Genomic DNA, 22,450 nt, shown 5'->3' with positions numbered 1-22,450 from the left:
CATGGCTAAACCAGGGTTGCGTAAGCCTCAGAGGGCTCTGGCGCACTTTATTTTCCTGGCAGCCAAATTGACGGTTGCAGGAAACTGGAAGAAACAACAAATCCCTTATGGAGAATTTAAACAGAGGGTGGATCATATTATGCTTAACGAGCGACTATCTAGTATTTTGGAAGACAAACACTCTGAGTGTGTGGGAACCATGGCTCACATCCCGTCACCCAGGGATAGACCCGATGAGCTACCGAGGTATATAACGTGGATTGGACAGCTGATGGCTATCCGTGTGTGACGTGCAGGGCGGTAACCATGGATGTCCCGTAGGATGCTTGATATATGCAAATATCCCCCCACTCCCTAGTAGTATGGGTGACCGGCTACTAGTCCCCCCCCCCTCCCCACCAACACCCTTTTCCCCCTTTTCCCCGATTTTCTGTTTCCTGGGGCCTTTACCCCGCCTTATGTTTTTGGCTGATCATCGGCTCACTGCCAGGGGACAGGATACTTGCGTCACAGCACATGTTATAGAGTCAAATGTATAATTTGAGCTCTTGCAAATGCAAGGTCTCCCTGTTCCTTGAATATGCTTATGTATCATACGTAACTCTAGTACCTGTGTACTCATGATTGTAATGAAGAACCAAAGCAATGATACACTGTGAACCAATATCTTTATTATGTTTGATATGTGAACATTTCAATAAACATATTGATACAAGACAGGTAAGAGGAGAACCATGAGAGAGCAATGTATTGTAGGCCAAGTGAGTGGAGTTTTTTGAGGCGGAGCATATATAATATCTTATATAATGTAATATCAGACTTTTCTATGCAGGGCGTTGCATAGAAGTTTTTACTGTTTCTTCTTTTGCTTGTAGAAATAATTGGATGGTGTGATTTTGATAAAGAGTGTATTAGTTGCTGAAATAGGACATGGGGAAAGCTGGGTTTGGGGAACTTATAATTCTACAATTCTGAAGCTGAACTCCAGGAATAGTTTGATGCAAATGTATTTTTCTTTTACAAAATTTTAAATAAATAAACATAAGAAGACAGAAAAGACCAATTAGATGACACAGCAGCTGAAATGGCAACTTTGTTTGTAATATTATGTCATTATATGTTTTTTTTTTTTTTTTATGTCAAACAGCTCCCTGATCTGCATTTCATCTGTGCAAATAGCTGCTTGTATTATATGTCCACTTTAAGGAATCACCACTCATAATAGAGTAAATGTTTTATTTCTGTCTATACCTTTAGGGGGCATTACCCAATCATCATCTAACTTTGACTATACATTATTCTACCCATTCCACCTCCATTATGTCTATCAATTAGCCCATTCTGGGTGAAATTGTGTCAGAGAAGGCTTGGGAATGTCCAGCCAATAAAAAGACAAATAAAAGGTGGGCACCATGTAGATATGACATTGGTCATTTGGGTGTGGACATGAGAGTGGAGCAATCATAAGAATAAAAACAGAAAACATATATATTTTTTACAAGCTTTAATCCGGGTTCAGTCCCCAGATTAATATTTTTTAATAGAAGTCTTATCACCTCGCTGATCCACAGTAAAGCAATAAAACTGGCATCAATATCTGATTTATTTCAATTAGGGGAAAAAAAAAAATTCCTTCCTGACCCCTTGAAGGCGATCAGATAACGCCCTGGATCATCATACCTGAAGGGTGAATCTTGAGAACTCTTCACCCCAAGCAAATCCAGAGGAGGGGTGAAAAACCCTAATAAATTGGAATCTACTTCCAGTAAAAGGACATTCCTTCCTGACCCCTTGTATGTATGTATATATCTGTTCAGTTGTATCTGACTCTCTGCAATTATATGGGCTGGCTCTCTGAATCTGATACCCTTTCTCCAAAGAATCGCCTTGGTAATTTTGTTTTTAGGAGGTAGGTCAGCTGACTTTCCTCAACTCTCCCCAATTGCTTGGGTTTGGGACTGGCATACACAATGTGATAACACATGTACATAGCCAATATGTACACACATACTAGGGTCTATTGACCTTCCAGTCTCTAAAGTGTGGGAGAAAGCCCACACGAACACTGGGAGAACATTTATACTCAATGCAGACTCTCGGTGTTGGACACCAAAACTGGAATCAGAGTCTATCTTCCTTTTGGCACAGAGTACCACGGAACTGCAAGCAAATCCAGAGGAAGGCAAAAAAAACACCCCCAAATAATTTGGAAGTTAATTCGTTTTAGTAAGGCATACATTCCTTCCTGACCCCTTCTACAGTATGTATGTATACGATCAGTTGTATCCAGCTCTCTGTGATTCTATGGGTTGGCCCTCTGGGTACCATGTCTGATGCACCTGAAAGCCTTTCTCCAAAGAATCTACCTGGCAAATTTTTTTACGAGGTCGGCCACCAGCCCTTTCCTCAACCCTTCCCAATTGCTTGGGCTTTGGACTGGCATGCAGAATGTGTTAACACATGTGCAGAGCAAATTTATACGAGGTAGGCCACCAGGCTTTTCCCTCAACCTTGCCCAATTGATTGGGCTTGGGACTAGCATGCAGAATTTGCTAACACATGTGCACAACAAATTTTTACAAGGTAGGCCTCCAAGCTGTTCCCCAACTCTCCCCGATTGCTTAGGCTTGGGACTAGCATGTGATAACACATCTGCATAGCCAATTTTTACATACAGATACTAGAGCCAATTGACCTACTAGTCTCTGGAAGGTGGAAGGAAGCCCAAGCGGACACAGAGAGAATATTCTAACTCCATGCAGACAGTTCCCTGGCCGAGATTAAAACCAAGGACCCTGTTGCTGCAAGGCATAAATGCTAACCATTAAGCCAGTGTGCTGCCCTTTGATGCCTTACTCTGAACCAGAATTGCAGGTGTAAGAGGTTGTATTTTCAGGTTCACCTGGCTTGGCCTTTGGGCAATGATCCTGAAAAATACAGACTTGGCAGACTCTGCCTTCATCTCTTACTGTTGGACAGCAGAAATAGGGGTTGATTTACTAACCTTATAAACACACCACGAACATGTATACACCTCTGTAGTGTGTTCCCTCCCAGCATGATCTATGGGTGGAATCTAAACACCTTTGTAGTGTGTACACACCCAGCAGGTGTGTTGTGCAAAGCCCTGCATGAATTTGCAAGGTGATGTTGTGTAAATTAGCTCTATGTTGTGTTGCTTGCGTTGATGAATGCAGGAATGTAAATGCATGAGCTAACCATTTTTGTCTAAACTGTGAAGCAGCATTATATATGCATCATGTGCATGATTTTTCCATATATGGCATTAGTGGAAATATGCTTTTAGAGACTTTTTGGTTGATAAATACGTTTTGCTGTGTGAAAATCACACGCACCTGGTGCGTGCGTGTGTTTAGGTTAGTAAATCACCCCCATAGAGTCGGAATTTACCTTCCTCCCCTTAGCAGGGGGTTCCAGGAAATCTGGGTTGCCTTGCCTTCCGCTCTCTGATTGTACTGTAGTGGTGGAGTGAGGTTTTGGTATTGTAACCTCTCTAGCAGATGTTGCGTTCTGAAGAAAAAAAAAAAGTTTAAATTGTAATGTACCAATGAGGGTTAATCCTTTTAGAGTTTAATGCTATCTATGACCCCAGAGCATTATTCAGTATTTTCATACCCATTATGTACTGGATTCTCTACAGGAAATATGAAGAATCCACTTTCACAGAGGCACAATAATTTGGTGTATATTACTTTTAGATGAAGTATGTATGATGCATATTGGTAGTCAGGGCCGGATTTACTCCACCTGCCGCCCCAAGGCCAAGTTCCACAATACGCCCCCCCCCCGCCTTTTCGCCGGATACCTTACACCGGCACCCGCAACTTCCCCACAGGGTCGCCGCTGCCGCCCGTCGGCGCTCTGCCGCCCCGAGGCCGGGCCTCGGTGGCCTTGTGGGAAATCCGGGCCTGTTGGTAGTACAAAGTGGTCTATGTAAGTGATTCAAGTATCAGCAAGAACCTGCTGTCATTCAGTGCTCTTTATAGGAAGCAGTTATCATTCCCATAGATTGTAGGCAGGTATGAGAAGGTTTGCACAATAATGAACGGACAATTTACCTTACAGCATGCTGTCACAAGGTCTGGTTGTGGTCTGCAGGGCTCAGATAGTACTCTAACAGATAAATGAGAAATTGTTATGGTAATATGAAATTACAAAAACTATGACAAGAAAGGTCATAGTTAGTTGCATGACAAATCATATTGTGAAAGTGCATACCTCTTGTAGAAGAGTAGATAAGCCTTTTGGTTAAGGGCCGTCTCAGTGTCACATGGGGTTACCTGTGAATCATTCATCAGGTACCAACGGTGACTAACCTGAAAAATAGATAATAAACTAGATTAACAAACATAATATGATCAACCAAATATATTCAGCAAATTCTTCCATATTCTAAGTTTTCCTTACCTTCTGTCAGAGATACCGTGCATGGGTGTCCCCACATCGCGTACAGGTATCTCTACGGGAGGACCAAATGTGTGACCACACCAGACAATGTTTATGAGCACACAGTTTATTCAACTCACCGAAAATAAGTAAACACAAGCAAATAATAATAGATAACTAAATTCAAATACAATCCATACAACAGGGCAAGTGAAACCTGGGGAGCAAGGCAACACAAAGGGAGCCACGGAGTAATGGTCAGGGTACAAGGGGGCACCAGGATGCAAGAAACAGGGCACAAGAATCAAGATACAGGAAATGGCGACAATACTGTGGCACCAGGCTCACTGCAGGGAAGGATTAAATACCCTCCCAGATCATCAGAAGGTGGTGCCTAATTGCAGAGACACCTGCAGGTGAGCACTGGAGCTGCAGGTCCTGGTTCCAGCGTCACAGTGCCACCTGGAGGCGCTCAGGTCCCTGACAGCCACTGGCTGCCTGGAGACACCTGTGAGCACTGGGAATGCAGGGTCTGCTCCAGCGCCATCTGGAGGTGTTCTGGTCCCTGACACCTTCACATAGGCGTAATAGTGTCCACTTTGACAATGGAGCCACTGTGCACAAGCACACCATATAACTTGTATTTGATGGCCCCACTGCCACTCGAGGTGTACTGACCGATGTCGATCTTCTTTGGGTATTTTAATCTCTGGAAAAAAAGAACAATGTATTAGGCATTGTAGCTAAAAAACAACTTTGTGAAATCTTCACATTACAGAACAGGGGACCTCACACCCTGAACTCACTGCAGGCTTACCTTGGTCAGTTTTTTTCCTGTGAACATATTGAATCTCTTTTGAGAGAGAGAGCCTCTATGTTAGGAGCTTTGTCGATGGTACACCTCTTTTCCTCCATCACCAACTGGCTATACCTAAGAAAGCAAGAAATGGAAATGTCAGTGTTACTACAAAGCTAAATACATTAGAACATGAAAGTAAAGACATTCACCCCACCAACACTGGGCCGTGCTGAACAGCCACCAAAAAAAAGTCTTACTGACTGCATCTGTATGCATTATCTCCTTCCAGTGTTTCCGCTCTCATGACATCTTCCATGTGATATTATCTGAGGACTGGAAAAGATAAAAACACAAAGATAATGTTATTCATTTTTATATTAATAATAATTGTAACAAATTCATAAATACAGATCTGACAGGGATCTGGCCTACCCTTCTCTACTGAAAAAACTGCTGTGTGGCTGTTTTAAAGCTCCCCTTCCATGCTCTATGATTGAACATTGTCAGCAGTTCAGGAAGTAATGTAAAATCTCCCTAATGGAACCCCAGGTAGCAGTAATTACTCAACTAGGGCTCTAGTCTTTCTTCACTTTTCCAAAGTTAACAATTAACCTTTAGGCTAGACAAACACTTCCAAAGGGACAGTTAATCCTCCTAGTGCAGTACCTTGGAGAGCAATTCCCGGCAGATATGTCTGCAGGATAAGAACTGTAGTCCACAGCCACTGTAGAAAATCAATGGCTGTTCACCACTTTGCTTCATCTGCCTGGTGCACATTCATCCTATTGTAAATAGAGCGAATGTGACTAAGAAATGCCAGCCAAATGTTATGAAATCTCACTTAGCTGAATGTCAGTACACGGTGAACTTTCCAGTGAATCTTTCATTAATAAACCACATCTGTTGTTGGGTTTTTTTCTACTTAAAGTCATACAAATAATCAATTAGCTGCTCTTATAGGTGTATTGTAGAAAAATGCTAAATGCCCTAGAAAGTTGCTAAATTGTAACCTGACTGCTAATGTACAGAGAAAAGTACAAATGCTAAGTGCTAAAATAATAAAATATAACTCAATATGATATAAAATAATATATATTAGGTCTAATATTTACATTGATCTCCAGAGGGATGTCGAGGAATTCCTCATACCTATCATATGTATAATGACAGTTCTGACAAACGACTGCAACACAAAACAAAAATAAATATTTAGTCAGCACCATTAATATATCTGGACAAAATCAATCTGAAATTTCCAGTGTATCTTCAGAAACAAAGGATTATCCAAGTAAAGCAATCCATGTGGTAATGTGCCAACTTACCTTGAGGTTTCAGAGAGCCTGAAAATATGCGATCCACCAAGTTGGTTGTGTTGTTGTCAGTCTGGACGGAGCTAAAAGACAAAATAACAATGTATTACAATCAATAACTCTTTTTCGATCCAGCCTTAAAAGTCGGCCATAATAACATTACACAAAATGTCATTTTGCTGTTATTATTTTGTAGTGTGAGTGAGATCCTGTCTGACTCCCAGAAGCAGAGCCATGATGGGGTTTGGACTGCTAATGTTGACTAGCCCTGGTCTAGATGCTAGGTTGGACATTTTTGGTTAATAGTCTGTTGTGTAACTGAGATAAGCTCGGTGTTGTCATAAGGCTGAATGCTTGTATTATCAGTATACATGTATGGTCGGGGAAGAAGGTCCATTATGTGGTCTGGTTATATCCAAACCCCCTCTAGGCAGCATTAGAACTGATCTCCGGTGTTGTTTAGTATAAAGGATTCTTACATTAAAGTAGACGCATCATCATAGATGCATGAGCTCTGCATTTTATTGTTGGCATAATGCAGAAATTCATGAGCATCTTCTTGTTGTCCAAGTAAAAAAGTGCTCTGCGATGTCTAAAAGAAAAAAAGAACAGAACAGGAAGATACATTATACAGTATATATATACTAAGATGTTATAATATACTAGTATATGACTTAGTTCATGTAAAGAGAATAGTTGACTATTTAGGTTGCATCATGCCACCTGAACAGTGGTTGCAGCCAATCAACTTCAGTCACTGTTTGGGTATTCTGATGGCAGAACTCTTGCTGGTGTCAGAATACAAATGACCAGTAGGGGGGATTCCCCCATTCACTGTGACTCAAGCCTTTTTTCTCATTCAGTCGCGGGACTGACTACTCATGTATGGTCAGCTTAATGCATTCACAGCGGCAGTATACAATATTAATGAGTACTTAGCAGTCACTGAACGAGGAGTCATAACATGTCCTGGCCTTTTGAAAGCCTTGTCCATGTGAGATTCCATAGCACACATCATGCAGAATTCTGCAGAGCGACCTGAAAGCAAACAGATTAAAGTTCCATTAATAATAATTAAAAACCTCACACATATAGGTTTTAGAAAAGACAGTGTTGGGATCTTTGTACTCCATTGTTGTCTATATGAGATTGTGAGGTCAGATTGTAAACTGTGTGGCCAGCATTGCTGTGTGTGTCAATATACACAACAGATCCACACAAAACCAGAACCACACTTTTAGGGGTACATTTTTGTATGCGCCCCTCCTCTAATTTTTTGCAGGCAGCCTGTAGAGCAGGGCTCAAAATTTCAAGTCCTGAGCTACTAGCCAGGCCTTAAAAGTTACTCGCCACCAGTTGCCCCACCTAACCCCTACCCTGCCCCGGACTTAACTCCGCCAGGTCAGTGGTGTGACATAGAGTACAGAGATAGGTAACAACGCGGAGTCCAGAGGCCAGCGGTGTGATGCACAGTACTAAGGTCAGCAGTACAGAAGTCAGTAATGTAACTCGGAGTGCAGAGGTCAGCAGTGTTAAGCTGCCCATACACCTTACAACCATCGCACGACTTTCGCTGTGCGATGGTTGTAAGGTAATTAAAATTTTGTACGATCTGCCCATCTTGGACAGGCAGATCGTACTTGTGATCATTGCAAGTCCTCCCGCCGAGGGGAGGGCTTGCTGATGATTGTAATGCTGAGCGGGCAGTGTGCACTTGCGCACACCAGCCCGTGCGGCTTTCGTCTTCTGAGCATGCCACCAAACCGCCGAAAATCGTAGATTTTTGGCAAGTTTTCCAGAGTGCTCGGAAGACGAATGTCGTGCGACCGTACAGTAGATGCGGCCACACGCTGCCCATACACCTGCCGATTATCGTACTTTGCGGGATCATCCGCGATTATCGTACAATAACTTAAAGCACAAAAAAGTCAGCAGTGTAAGGCAGAAATAATGCACGGTACAGAAGTCAGCAATAGCACACAGTGGAGAGGTCAGCGGTGTAAGGCAGAAATAGCGCACAGCGCAGCGGTCAGCAAGAATGCACAGCGGTCAGCAAGAACGCACAGCGCAGAAGTCAGCAAGAACGCACAGCGCAGCGGCCAGCAAGAACGCACAGCGCAGCGGTCAGCAAGAACGCACAGCGCAGAGGTCAGCAAGAACGCACAGCGCAGAGGTCAGCGAGAACGCACAGAGCAGCGGTCAACAAGAACGCACAGAGCAGCGGTCAGCGAGAACGCACAGCGGTCAGCAGGAACACATGGCGCAGCAGTCAGCAAGAACGCACAGCGCAGAGGTCAGCAGTTTAAGGCAGAAATAACAGGGACTTACAGTGCACATGGCTGGTGTGTCCTTTTCTTCTCCTGGTGGGGGGGGGAGGGGTACAGCGATCTGTCCGACATCACTCCTGTCCGACGTAAAACCTCCCTTCAGGTCCCGCACTGTCCTGCCATCCAGCCAATCACAGCTCTGCAGTCTTCCTCCCAGCCTATGGCAGCTAACGTGGGCGGAGGAAGACTGCAGATGACGGACAGCCAGCTGAGCTGAACTTTCTCCCGTCTCTTCTCCTCTTCAGCCGCTGCAGCTATAGAGCGGCCGCAGAGGAGAAGAGAAGGGGGAGAGCTGACCGGGTAATCGCCAGCAGATTCCTTTCTCATACTGCCGGCGGCGCCCGCATCCCGCCAATGAATTTCCACTCGCCCCCACCCAATTTTCACTGGCCAATTGCGAGGGGGCGAGTGGAAATTTTGAGCCCTGCTGTAGAGTGTTATAAAATATCCCCTCATTGTCTGCTTCTGATCACACAATCCATAATAGAACTGTTGGCCTTCTGCTGATCAGTCATTGATGTTCCTCATAGCATTGGAAATCATGTGCTTAGATGGCAGTTAGGAGTGACTGTTAGCAGCAGCGTATTGTCTTTGTATGAGAGCTACAATGACCCAACAGCTAGGAGAGGTGTAAAGTTCTGCTGAGCCATACTTGCAATTCTGGGAATGCTGACGGGTCAGCATGTAATCCACGAGTGGGGCAGTGTGGGTGAGACGCTGCAGCACAGATTTGGCAAAGCAAGTATTGCCAAGGTTTTGGAGACCAGCTCCAACCTTTGGCTCATATTGCTTTGCCATCGCGTTAGAACTCAAAGAAGGTGGCAAGTGTTCTAACGCTAAATAAAAAGATGATGAGGTATCAAGCACAGGAAAACCGCACGAGAAACCACAAAGGAAAACTGCACGAAAAAAACGCACAGCTTAACCACACGAGATACCGCACAAGAAAACGCAGGAGAAGATGCATACAAAAACACATGAAGACCACACGACAAAATGCACGAGAAGACACACACAGAGTACCAACTGCTATGAACTCTAAGTAATGATGTCACAAGTTGCTGTGAGGTCACATGACCTAGACAGTCAGAGCTGTTTACAGCCGGTCCAATATTTTCAACTCTCCTCAGACCCAGCTTAACCACACGAGACACCGCAGAAGAAAACGCAGGAGAAGACGCATACGAAAACACATGAAAACCACACAACAAACTGCACGAGAAGACGCACACAGAGTACCAACTGCTATGAACTCTAAGTAATGATGTCACAAGTTGCTGTGAGGTCACATGACCTAGACAGTCAGAGCTGTTTACAGCCGGTCCAATATTTTCAACTCTCCTCAGACCCAGCTTAACCACACGAGACACCGCAGAAGAAAACGCAGGAGAAGACGCATACGAAAACACATGAAAACCACACAACAAACTGCACGAGAAGACGCACACAGAGTACCAACTGCTATGAACTCTAAGTAATGATGTCACAAGTTGCTGTGAGGTCACATGACCTAGACAGTCAGAGCTGTTTACAGCCGGTCCAATATTTTCAACTCTCCTCAGACCCAGCTTAACCACACGAGACACCGCAGAAGAAAACGCAGGAGAAGACGCATACGAAAACACATGAAAACCACACAACAAACTGCACGAGAAGACGCACACAGAGTACCAACTGCTATGAACTCTAAGTAATGATGTCACAAGTTGCTGTGAGGTCACATGACCTAGACAGTCAGAGCTGTTTACAGCCGGTCCAATATTTTCAACTCTCCTCAGACCCAGCTTAACCACACGAGACACCGCAGAAGAAAACGCAGGAGAAGACGCATACGAAAACACATGAAAACCACACAACAAACTGCACGAGAAGACGCACACAGAGTACCAACTGCTATGAACTCTAAGTAATGATGTCACAAGTTGCTGTGAGGTCACATGACCTAGACAGTCAGAGCTGTTTACAGCCGGTCCAATATTTTCAACTCTCCTCAGACCCAGCTTAACCACACGAGACACCGCAGAAGAAAACGCAGGAGAAGACGCATACGAAAACACATGAAAACCACACAACAAACTGCACGAGAAGACGCACACAGAGTACCAACTGCTATGAACTCTAAGTAATGATGTCACAAGTTGCTGTGAGGTCACATGACCTAGACAGTCAGAGCTGTTTACAGCCGGTCCAATATTTTCAACTCTCCTCAGACCCAGCTTAACCACACGAGACACCGCAGAAGAAAACGCAGGAGAAGACGCATACGAAAACACATGAAAACCACACAACAAACTGCACGAGAAGACGCACACAGAGTACCAACTGCTATGAACTCTAAGTAATGATGTCACAAGTTGCTGTGAGGTCACATGACCTAGACAGTCAGAGCTGTTTACAGCCGGTCCAATATTTTCAACTCTCCTCAGACCCAGCTTAACCACACGAGACACCGCAGAAGAAAACGCAGGAGAAGACGCATACGAAAACACATGAAAACCACACAACAAACTGCACGAGAAGACGCACACAGAGTACCAACTGCTATGAACTCTAAGTAATGATGTCACAAGTTGCTGTGAGGTCACATGACCTAGACAGTCAGAGCTGTTTACAGCCGGTCCAATATTTTCAACTCTCCTCAGACCCAGCTTAACCACACGAGACACCGCAGAAGAAAACGCAGGAGAAGACGCATACGAAAACACATGAAAACCACACAACAAACTGCACGAGAAGACGCACACAGAGTACCAACTGCTATGAACTCTAAGTAATGATGTCACAAGTTGCTGTGAGGTCACATGACCTAGACAGTCAGAGCTGTTTACAGCCGGTCCAATATTTTCAACTCTCCTCAGACCCAGCTTAACCACACGAGACACCGCAGAAGAAAACGCAGGAGAAGACGCATACGAAAACACATGAAAACCACACAACAAACTGCACGAGAAGACGCACACAGAGTACCAACTGCTATGAACTCTAAGTAATGATGTCACAAGTTGCTGTGAGGTCACATGACCTAGACAGTCAGAGCTGTTTACAGCCGGTCCAATATTTTCAACTCTCCTCAGACCCAGCTTAACCACACGAGACACCGCAGAAGAAAACGCAGGAGAAGACGCATACGAAAACACATGAAAACCACACAACAAACTGCACGAGAAGACGCACACAGAGTACCAACTGCTATGAACTCTAAGTAATGATGTCACAAGTTGCTGTGAGGTCACATGACCTAGACAGTCAGAGCTGTTTACAGCCGGTCCAATATTTTCAACTCTCCTCAGACCCAGCTTAACCACACGAGACACCGCAGAAGAAAACGCAGGAGAAGACGCATACGAAAACACATGAAAACCACACAACAAACTGCACGAGAAGACGCACACAGAGTACCAACTGCTATGAACTCTAAGTAATGATGTCACAAGTTGCTGTGAGGTCACATGACCTAGACAGTCAGAGCTGTTTACAGCCGGTCCAATATTTTCAACTCTCCTCAGACCCAGCTTAACCACACGAGACACCGCAGAAGAAAACGCAGGAGAAGACGCATACGAAAACACATGAAAACCACACAACAAACTGCACGAGAAGACGCACACAGAGTACCAACTGCTATGAACTCTAAGTAATGATGTCACAAGTTGCTGTGAGGTCACATGACCTAGACAGTCAGAGCTGTTTACAGCCGGTCCAATATTTTCAACTCTCCTCAGACCCAGCTTAACCACACGAGACACCGCAGAAGAAAACGCAGGAGAAGACGCATACGAAAACACATGAAAACCACACAACAAACTGCACGAGAAGACGCACACAGAGTACCAACTGCTATGAACTCTAAGTAATGATGTCACAAGTTGCTGTGAGGTCACATGACCTAGACAGTCAGAGCTGTTTACAGCCGGTCCAATATTTTCAACTCTCCTCAGACCCAGCTTAACCACACGAGACACCGCAGAAGAAAACGCAGGAGAAGACGCATACGAAAACACATGAAAACCACACAACAAACTGCACGAGAAGACGCACACAGAGTACCAACTGCTATGAACTCTAAGTAATGATGTCACAAGTTGCTGTGAGGTCACATGACCTAGACAGTCAGAGCTGTTTACAGCCGGTCCAATATTTTCAACTCTCCTCAGACCCAGCTTAACCACACGAGACACCGCAGAAGAAAACGCAGGAGAAGACGCATACGAAAACACATGAAAACCACACAACAAACTGCACGAGAAGACGCACACAGAGTACCAACTGCTATGAACTCTAAGTAATGATGTCACAAGTTGCTGTGAGGTCACATGACCTAGACAGTCAGAGCTGTCAAAAGAGACTTTTTTGGAAAATAAGGATCCTTACCCCGGTGTTTTCTCTATGTGAATAGAGCAGAATAGGCTAATTTCACAAGATTAACACACTTTAATAGGGATAGTTTTTTTTTTTTTTCCTTTTAAATAAATGACAGTTCACTGCAATAAGATTTTAACCCCTTCGTGACGGGAGACGTACAGTGTACTTTGGCATGTGGGGCCTAATTATCGGAAATGTAACATTGCAACTGTGCTTTTTTTCTTTTGGTAGAACTTTTCATTTAATTTAGTGACATTTCATTTAGTTCTATGGGCACAACGGAGGCTGCTCTGCTGAAAAAAAGTACAGCATGTTGTACTTTTTTTCAGTGCACACCACTGTTTTCCCAGTGGTGTGAACGTCCATGGCAAGGCTGCGCTGGAAACAGCAAGTACAGCCCCAACGCATATGGTGTGAATCAGCCCTTACAGAAAAATGAATCAGTGAATCAGAAGAATTCATCTGGTCTCCTGGGATACCAACAGCACATTGGTAACATAGCTGGTCATGGATGTATCTACTAATTTGTATATACTTTTAAAATATAATGTGGGGGAATTTACTAAGACCGGAGCAGACACAATTTGTAGCAGCTGTGCATAGTAACAACTCGGCTTTCATTTTCAAAGGTTAACTGAGCAAACTGAAGATAGGAGCTGATTGGTTGCCATGGGCAAATGCTCCAGATTCGGTCTGCTCCAGTTTTGATCAATTGATATCGATGCCTTTATAGATATCAGTATGGAGACCTGTTCTCTGATATTTCAGTCTTATTCTCATCTCCACCTCAGTTTTGATATGCCTATGTCCAGAGCCTTCCCTGTTTTCTTTGCCATCTGAGGTGATTTCATTCCATGCTAACAGGCAATGGTCTCTGGCAAGGCCGGATTTACTCTCTCTCCTGGCCTCCAGGTTCCACAATGCGTTTTCATTTACTTTTTAATCACCTTTTTTTAATTTTAATTATTATTTCTTATTATTTCATTTTTATTTCTTTAATAATGTTTGTATCTTTTTTTAAAACTTTACTTAATTGCTATCACACAGAAGCTAACAAGCCCCTGTGTGATAGCATTTGAAGGTGACAGGTTCTCTTTATTGAACCTGTCACTTCCAATACAGGAGTTCTAGCACAGCACTCCGCTGGAACTCCTGTGACAGCTGAGAGGGGAAGGCCCTCTCCCTGTTTACACGGAGCAGAGTGGAGAATGGACATTCTCTGCTCTGCTTCCCGCTCTCCATCCTGAGTATCTCAGGCTGGTGGAGAGAGGTACATGGCAGGGGAGGGCGGAGCCAAGAGGACTGAAGATCTGCAACCAATACGGCCCTGGTTCCAGGGCAGTCTACAGTGTTTTCTCTAAAGAACCTGACACAGACAGCCTGGAACATTTACCCCATGCTTGAGTCCTTCTTAATTCCTCTGATTCCTCCTCGGTTCTTTCAGTTGTGGCATCCTCTTTGTTTTTAAACTAAGAGAATTTAAGCATAGTTATGCAGAATCGTATGGGCCGGATTGCAATTGTATTTTCTGACTACAGAGGACATAACCGTACCTCAAAGCCTTCCACTACAGAATCATTACTGGTCTGCCTGCAGCCTCAGCGGCCTCTGAGCCTTCGGTTGCGGAGGTTCTATCTGATGAGGAGTTTCAAAAATCCTTGCCAGATGAGGTTGTTCATGAGGAGTCACAGACAGCCGCCATAACTCTCAGGCTTAAAGAGACCATTTTGGATCTTATTGAAGAGGTACGTGGCAATATAAAGATGTAGCAAGGGGCAGCTAGTAGCTTCTACGAGAGCTGCTACCAGCCTAGAGTACCTAAGATATCCTAAGACTACACAAACCTTTCCCATGTTCACGCTCTTTCCATACATTCTGTACACTAACTGGAAAACTGGTGATAAATGGTTTACATCTCCCAAATATTTTGCGGTTCAATACCAGTTTCAGGAGACCTTAATGAAGAAGTGGGCTGTTCCCACGGTTGATCCTGCAATTTCCCATCTTAATAAAGCTCTGACAACCCCTGTAGATAATACACTATTATTTAGGGATTCTAGAGGTAAACAGCTGGAGACTCTCTCCAAAACCTTGTTTTTCCTGACAGGTCCTGCATTGCATGTTAGTCTTTTAAACATTGGGGGAATGGACTTAACTCATGGCAAGGGATCCAGCTTTACTCCACACTAATCCTCTATTTGTGGAGTGTTTAGAGTTTATGCCTTTAGCCCTGCACTACTGTGTTGATGGGTTAGTGGATGTCTCCTGTCCTGTTTCTTGTATAGATCTTCTATCAGTACACATGCAGAGAACTCTTTGGATGAAATGTTGGGCTGTGGAGCAGGCACATATGAAGCATTTAGCTTCATGCTGAGAAGCATAGCCCCTCTAAAGTAAAAAAACAGATCCTTTCATTACTCTCAGGGTTCAGTCTCTAATCATGAATTAATTGTGAAGCTTTGCAAGTCTGCAATAGTTTAGCAAGTCATTTTCAAACTTGCAGCTCAATTGCTTGCTATCTGGGAAGGGCAAACCCAAACCAGAGTCCAATTTAACTGCAAATCATGAGCACCTAAATCCCCCAAACCTGCAGTCCTTTTCAACATGAAGGGGCAACCAGACTTTCCAAAGTAGGGGACATCTGTTAGCCTTTGTGAACATTAGTCTGCAGATTTCTGGGTATGCTAGGTGGTTTCAAAGGGCTACAAACTAGGGTTCCACTCCCAACCCCCTCCTTGCTTCATGTCTTCCAACCTACTGGTGTCACTGCTCAGATTAGCAGACCTCCATATAGCCCATGCAGGTCTTCTGGAGGGGTTATCGCCGCGTTTTTTGCATTGGAAAAGTTTCAAGGATTTTATTCCAACCTTTTTACAGCTCCTAAGCCAAGAGGGGGCATCCACTCAATTATGGATCTCAAGGGCCTGAATGCCTGTGGTCCCAGATTTCTGTATGGAATACACCAGGTCTGTCAGCCCACAGTAGCTTTATCAGGTAGACTTTCTGGCTTGTGGAGACATCAAGGACGTGTACTTGCATGTCACTGTATTTTCAGCACAGCAGCAATTTCTTTGCATTGCTTTGGGTCCTTGGCACTTCCAGTTCATGGCCCTGCTATTCGGTCTGTTCTCCATACTCTGTGTATTCACCAGAGTTCTAGTCCCTGTGCTTACCTTGTTACACTCCCAAGGGAACCCCCAATGTGGGATATTGGAATAACTTCTTGTAAAGGGAACAGTTGACACAGATCCTGAGAAACAATTGGGCATGGACCACTCGGACCTTAAAAATGTACGGTTGGACCCTGAAGCTTTAGAAGTCTGCGTTGAAGCCGACTCATTTCTTGGCCTGATTCTGGAAACAGCTTTTTTTCTTCCAAGAAATACTGTAAACTTTCAACTTCCTGACTCGCACTCTTTAGTCCAAGAGTCAAATTATGGAAGTCGTGAGCTGATTTTGGCCTCTTTCAAGTCAGTTCCATTTACCCAATTTTACTGCAGAACCCTACAATATTCTATAGTATCACAGATTTACACCCATCTGACACCACATCCCCAAACCTTGATATATTAAATTAGGGAAAAGACTGAAGAGGTGGGGCATTTTAGGTGTCATATTTGTTAACAAGATTACATATCAAACATATGTCTAAAAATTACAAATCTATTTATAATACATCATATACAAAAGTCCAACATGACAAACATATACATACAGTATATAGATGCTGAAAAACATATACCCCAAATTCAAAATGGTTAAAAAAGGTTTTGCTTTATTCTACTTTAAAGTTTCAGATTGTTTATAACATTTTATTACAATTTTCACCATTATACATAACAGGGACCATTCTCAGGTGGAAGTATGAACCCAGCCAGATCCTTTGGACCAGCATTGCTCAATGGGTTTTGGGAACATCACTGGGTGAGTTTCTAAAGAAACACAAAAACAAATTAAGCAGTTTGTCACTTTTTTTTTTATTGTGTTTTGTTGTATTTTGTGAACTTTGCCTGTTGTCTTAGTTAACTTCATTTTGGGTTTAAAATCGTTTTGAAAGCTTTATTAATGTGAACACCTTTCAATTTAAATGTAAAACCGTTTTAGATGAAACGTTATAGTATATCTACAGAAAAAGAAAGAAAATCCTTTTTTACTGTTTACTAAACATATATACAGTATGTATACGGGCATCTAAATAATTTCCTCATGGATTGGTTATAGCATAAATATGGTAAATTTGGTAACAAGTGTGGTTTGGTGTGGCGTTTATGGTCCAGTGGCTGAATGCATGGTGGCTAAGCATGGCATGCCGAAACATAAAATGTGAGCTCTCTTCTCTTCATTGAAGGACACATCAGAGAACTTGCATTTCTGAACAATGGGCTATAGTGCCACCGTCAGGAGTAGGACACTAGGCAAAAAACAAAAGCACAGCCTAGGGGCGGTCCCTGACAGTGGCCAACACCCCATCTGCTAGAGGCAGCTCAGTTTTTCACCTAGTGTCAAGAAATAAGGATTTAAAGAGAACTTTCACCTTTATCTTAAAAATGACAACACAGGCACTTTTAGAATTCTTTAGTAATTGCAATCTACAGGCAGATAGTTTGTAGGTACCCTTTTCAGGTACCCTTTTTTTTCCACCCCGTGGGGGTGTGGTAAGTCGATACTTACCACACTTGTGATAAGTCTATATCCCTCTTCGTCCCTCTTCGTCCCTCTGGAGTGATTTGTGTTTCCCTTCTGCCTCCTCCATATGATGTGGTGCTGTGCACTTACTGATATGGGCTAGTGGGTGTCTCTGCATGGTGGCAGGCTGTGGCTTTCCCCACCACTGTCGCCATACAATGTGCTGACAGCACTCCACGCCTCACTGAGGGCATCACTAATGGTTTAACTTGCAGCCATGTTGGGTGGTGGGCATCGGCAGCCATACTAAGAAAGGGCAAGTACCAGCGAGCATGATGGGGTAGCTACCACCAAGAGAAACCAGGTATCTCTGTGAGATCAGTACAGCCTGATCTAAGCCTTCTCATCCCTGCAACTCCATCCTTGTCTGCTCCACAGGATCAACATGGAGGGCATTCTAGCTGCTAGAAGCTGCTAGCAAGTATAAAGTTAATGCCTCCTCTACAGCCCAATGCCATGCCTTTTTGATCAGGTGATGCTCCAATACTGTCTAATACTGATAGGGCTTGCCCAACACCTTCCACACAGTCTTACTGACCACTAAGGCTGGCCATCATAGTAATCGCACAGTAGGATTGTATGGGGATGGAAGGTAGTGGGCAAGCTAAGAAACTACCAGGATGTGCTGGAGTTTTGTCCTGTCAGAAAGGCATGACATTAGTGCTTTGAGAGGCAATTGAATGCTTTTGCAGGTATTTGCAGGTTCCCCTCGAGGCCCTTATACATGCTAGCAGATCATTTACTGCAGACAGGAGCCATTTTATATTTACAGGATGGTTCTAACCACAAATCTTACATTAAATTATTAGCACATTTCAAAGGCTAGATGGTCTTTTTATGGTTTGATTAAATTCTGAATCTCTCTTTCTAGGTGTACTGGATTGGTCCCATTCTTGGTGCTTTTCTAGCAGGTGCTTCATATGAATTCTTCTTTGCATCAAGTGCTTCAAGGGAAAAGCTGGTTGCCTGTCTCACATGTAAGGATATTGAGATAGTAGAAACAGCAAGTGTCTCTCGGTCTTCCCTCTCAATGGCCACACAGACTGCAGGACGCACACGGCAGATGGAGCAAAAACACGAGCCAAATTAGCAGCAAGTGCATATTTCCAGAGAAACTTCTGTTTATGGACAGAGGACAGCAAATACTGACATAAAAAATGTTGTGGAAATGGTATTGCCAAAATAAATGTTATTGGAATACAGTATTTCATAAACAAATAATATTACGTGTTAGAACAATTTGTATTTATATATTTGTATTTATTGTAAGTGATCTAAATTGGATCTAAATTGGACCAGTAGTCAAATATTAAGAAATAGGACTACAGAGATTCATACCTTTACCGCTGCTTCTCTTTGCTGAATGAACCTAAAATCGACAAGCTTTTTGTCACTTCTGGTTTCAGAGCTGTCATTCCCCAGACACTGTGGCCAGGTATACAGTTGTTAAAGCATGAACTATGCTTTCATCTTCATTGGAGTGCAAAGGTGACATTAGTAGTCTAATAGACTTCTAATGTCTCCTTAAAAAGAATCTTGCATCACTAATGTGCTTTCACAAAGGGGGCTTGTGTCGGAGGTCGCCGCCCATGCTAGAATGAAAGCAAGTCCATTATTCATGGGTATCTCTACACTGAAGACCTGTAAAAGCTATGCCTATGCACAATTTTGGGTACTGTAGTTTTAAAGCATTTCCCAGTTGCACACAATTTTGAAGCTTGACGTTTGGAATCTATTTAGGTGGCACAACCCCATCTTTTATATTTTGTACATTAAAAAATGGATATTATATTGTGTTAACTAAAATGTATTTAAATGTATATTTTACTAAAGGTTTGAGTAGCGCTAAAGGTTTGAGTAGCGCTAATACAGCTGCCAACATTTTATTCTATAGAGTCTCTGCTTTCAAAACATATATAATTCAGGGGTGTTTTAAGTATTCTTCAGGTCTAAAATGTGCATATTACCACCTTTGGAAGCTAGTCTAATCAGCTTTGCTAAGCAGCTTTGTGTGCGTGCAGGGTGTGCACAAAAATGTAAACAAGAAGGTCGTACAAGTATGTCCACTTCCCCTTCTGGATGTATGTGATATAGCTGTTAGGGAGGGGGTTCAAAAAACATTTAAAAACTGACATTATTTCAGTTGCAATTCCTGATATGATGTACCCACTCACCCTGCATTGAGATTTTCCAGCTCGAGGGACAACAATCTAAGCACCAGCAGACTGAGAGTTTCAGTCACTGGGGCTGGTCAACTAAGAAGGTAACCCTTCACACACACACATGGTAGCTGCCACTACATGTTTTAACAGAAACGCACCATTCAACACATCCACTTATGTTATTCTGACCTTAAAAAAAGTCTATTGCGACCAGATGAAGTCAGCTTCTGCTCAGGTAAGGTATTTGTAAGGTGTCCAGGCTTGCCATTAGTGTAGCTAGCACTAGGACTTTCACTCGATGTGCAGGAGTTGATCCTGGTTCATCAGGTCCTCCAGAGATGTATAGGAATCTTTTTTTTTTTAGTCATTTAGTGCACTGCCCTAACGTGGTGCACAGGCGGCTTATCACATCTGTGTAAAGCTGGCCATACGCTTTACAATTTTTCTAGCAGGGCTGAATGAGGAAAATAGCTTGATTTCCCTAGCCATGCTAAACAACATGGATAGACAAATCTGTCCTGGATGGCTACTGTATTCTGGCAGCTGGCACTAGCAGCTGTCAAACTAGGTGGCGCCAGCAGGGCCACTCAGGGATCAAATTTTAGTATTTCAGTCAATTCAGCAGGAACCTCTAGAATTGATTGATACTTTCTAATTAGAGCATCTTTTATGGCTTTAAAATCATCATCCGTCTTGGTTGGCAATTCCACAAAGGCCTCCAGATGATTTACAACTCATGAGACAACAGTATAAGCATCAGCAGACTGAGTGTGACCGTCACTAGGGCAGGTCACCTGAGCAGTTTAAGTAGTTGTGAACACATCAATAAAAGGCTATAGTAATGTAGTAAATACCCTTTTAAAAAATAAAGACGTTTATTTTTAAACTTTTATCTAGCGGTCACATGATTGCACATCCTAATTCATTACCCTCTTCAATGTAGTGGGGAGCATGTCTATTTATGTAGGTGGAGGGGGTGTGTATCTTATGTCTGTTTTGTATTGCAGGCTTATACACACAGCCGTGAAGTACATTGCCCATTTGTGTCTTTTATAAACAAAGAGGTGGGTGGTCAAAATGCGAGTTCACTTACACACAGGAGGGAAGTATATTCTCCATCTGTGGCTTTGTGTGAAGTAAGACTGAGCCCACATAGTGAGAAGAGCTGTCATTCAACAACAGCTCTCATAGATTAGTAGAAAATGCACACACCTACTTGGCATGATCAGTTTGAGACAGAAGCAACTTTTAAGATCAACAGGTATTTTAAAAGGAAAAATAACATTAAAGTCTACATATATGAAGACCTACATGAATAACCTAGCATATATGAGGAATTTTAATTTTTGGGGTAACAAACACTTTAAGCCTTTACACATACAAACAGCTGTCACCATATTTTTTAATGGAAACATGCATTTGCTGTTGTAAATCTCACCATAAAAAGTCTATATTTCTTACTTCTACGCCCAGATAGGAATGTAACAGAGTGTACACCTGTTACATTCTTCAGAGAGGCAGGGTTGCGTTATTTCTGGTCACAGCATGCAGAGATTAAGTTTAAGGCATTTCCTTTAAAGATATCTTTTAATTTTAAAAAAACAGTGCTAGAATTATGTACAGAAAAGATATTACAAAATAGACACGAGCAACAGTAAAATAAAAATGTTTAGAAGTGAAACTTACTAAAGTAGAATCCATCTGATCATTGGTATAGTGAAAACCCTTTGGCTGACAAAATCTTGCAAGACATAATGAAAATTGTAGTTTTGTCACAGCTGGAGGGCCAAAGTTTGGCTACCCCTGGTATAGTGCAATATTTGAATATCTTGTACATCCAGTCTGACGTGGCAAGAGTCACTGGCACTCATAAAGTGACTTTTAGTAATCTTAAGTAGTTCTGATGGTAAAACTAGAGCTCCTAGCTGATATCTTTTCATGCCCATGGACAGAGTGTTGCAGAGCTAACCCTACCCAATCAAAAGGTCTGAGGTGTGTATTGTAAGTGAGCTGGAGTATGGTTTTAATAACACCTATATGCTATTATACATCTAAAATTATGACCATTAGCTCTTTCAAGCTGCAGGCAATTCCCTTATAAAAGACAGTGACATGCAGCATCTGCTTTGCCATCATAGTAGTGCTTGTAGCTTAAAAAGTCTGTCCACACTTTATTGATAAACCACAGAGAGCCTTCCTATATCTGGCCGTGCACAGTAACACTCCCTGTTCATACTTTCTGCCTGTACACCCCAGCCGCCAAGCAGTTTCATTCCTTTTACTGTATTCACAATACTTAATAATAATACTCAGTCTTACAGGAGAGTGGGACTCTCTTAGAATGGTCATGGCAGGTGGGGCACCTTATAGTTCCTGTGTTAATAACAGAGCTTGTTA

General features: G+C 42.9%; 1 protein-coding gene across 1 annotated transcript in view; it reads left to right on the top strand.

The window, feature by feature from the left end:
- LOC108791512 (aquaporin-4-like) overlaps nucleotides 1-18,981 on the top strand; it is a 32,693-nt gene extending 13,712 nt beyond the window's left edge. The window contains exons 4-5 of the mRNA XM_018562021.1: nucleotides 17,049-17,129; nucleotides 18,763-18,981. Coding sequence (XP_018417523.1) covers nucleotides 17,049-17,129; nucleotides 18,763-18,981 — 300 coding nt within the window. The remainder of the gene's footprint in view (nucleotides 1-17,048; nucleotides 17,130-18,762) is intronic.
- Nucleotides 18,982-22,450: the final 3,469 nt, after the last annotated feature.

This window comes from Nanorana parkeri, unplaced genomic scaffold (assembly GCF_000935625.1).
Source record: "Nanorana parkeri isolate BGI_ZX_2015 unplaced genomic scaffold, ASM93562v1 scaffold556, whole genome shotgun sequence".
NCBI lineage: Eukaryota > Metazoa > Chordata > Amphibia > Anura > Dicroglossidae > Nanorana > Nanorana parkeri.
Note: the sequence above shows the minus strand (reverse complement) of the source record. Positions and strands in the feature narration are given on the sequence as shown.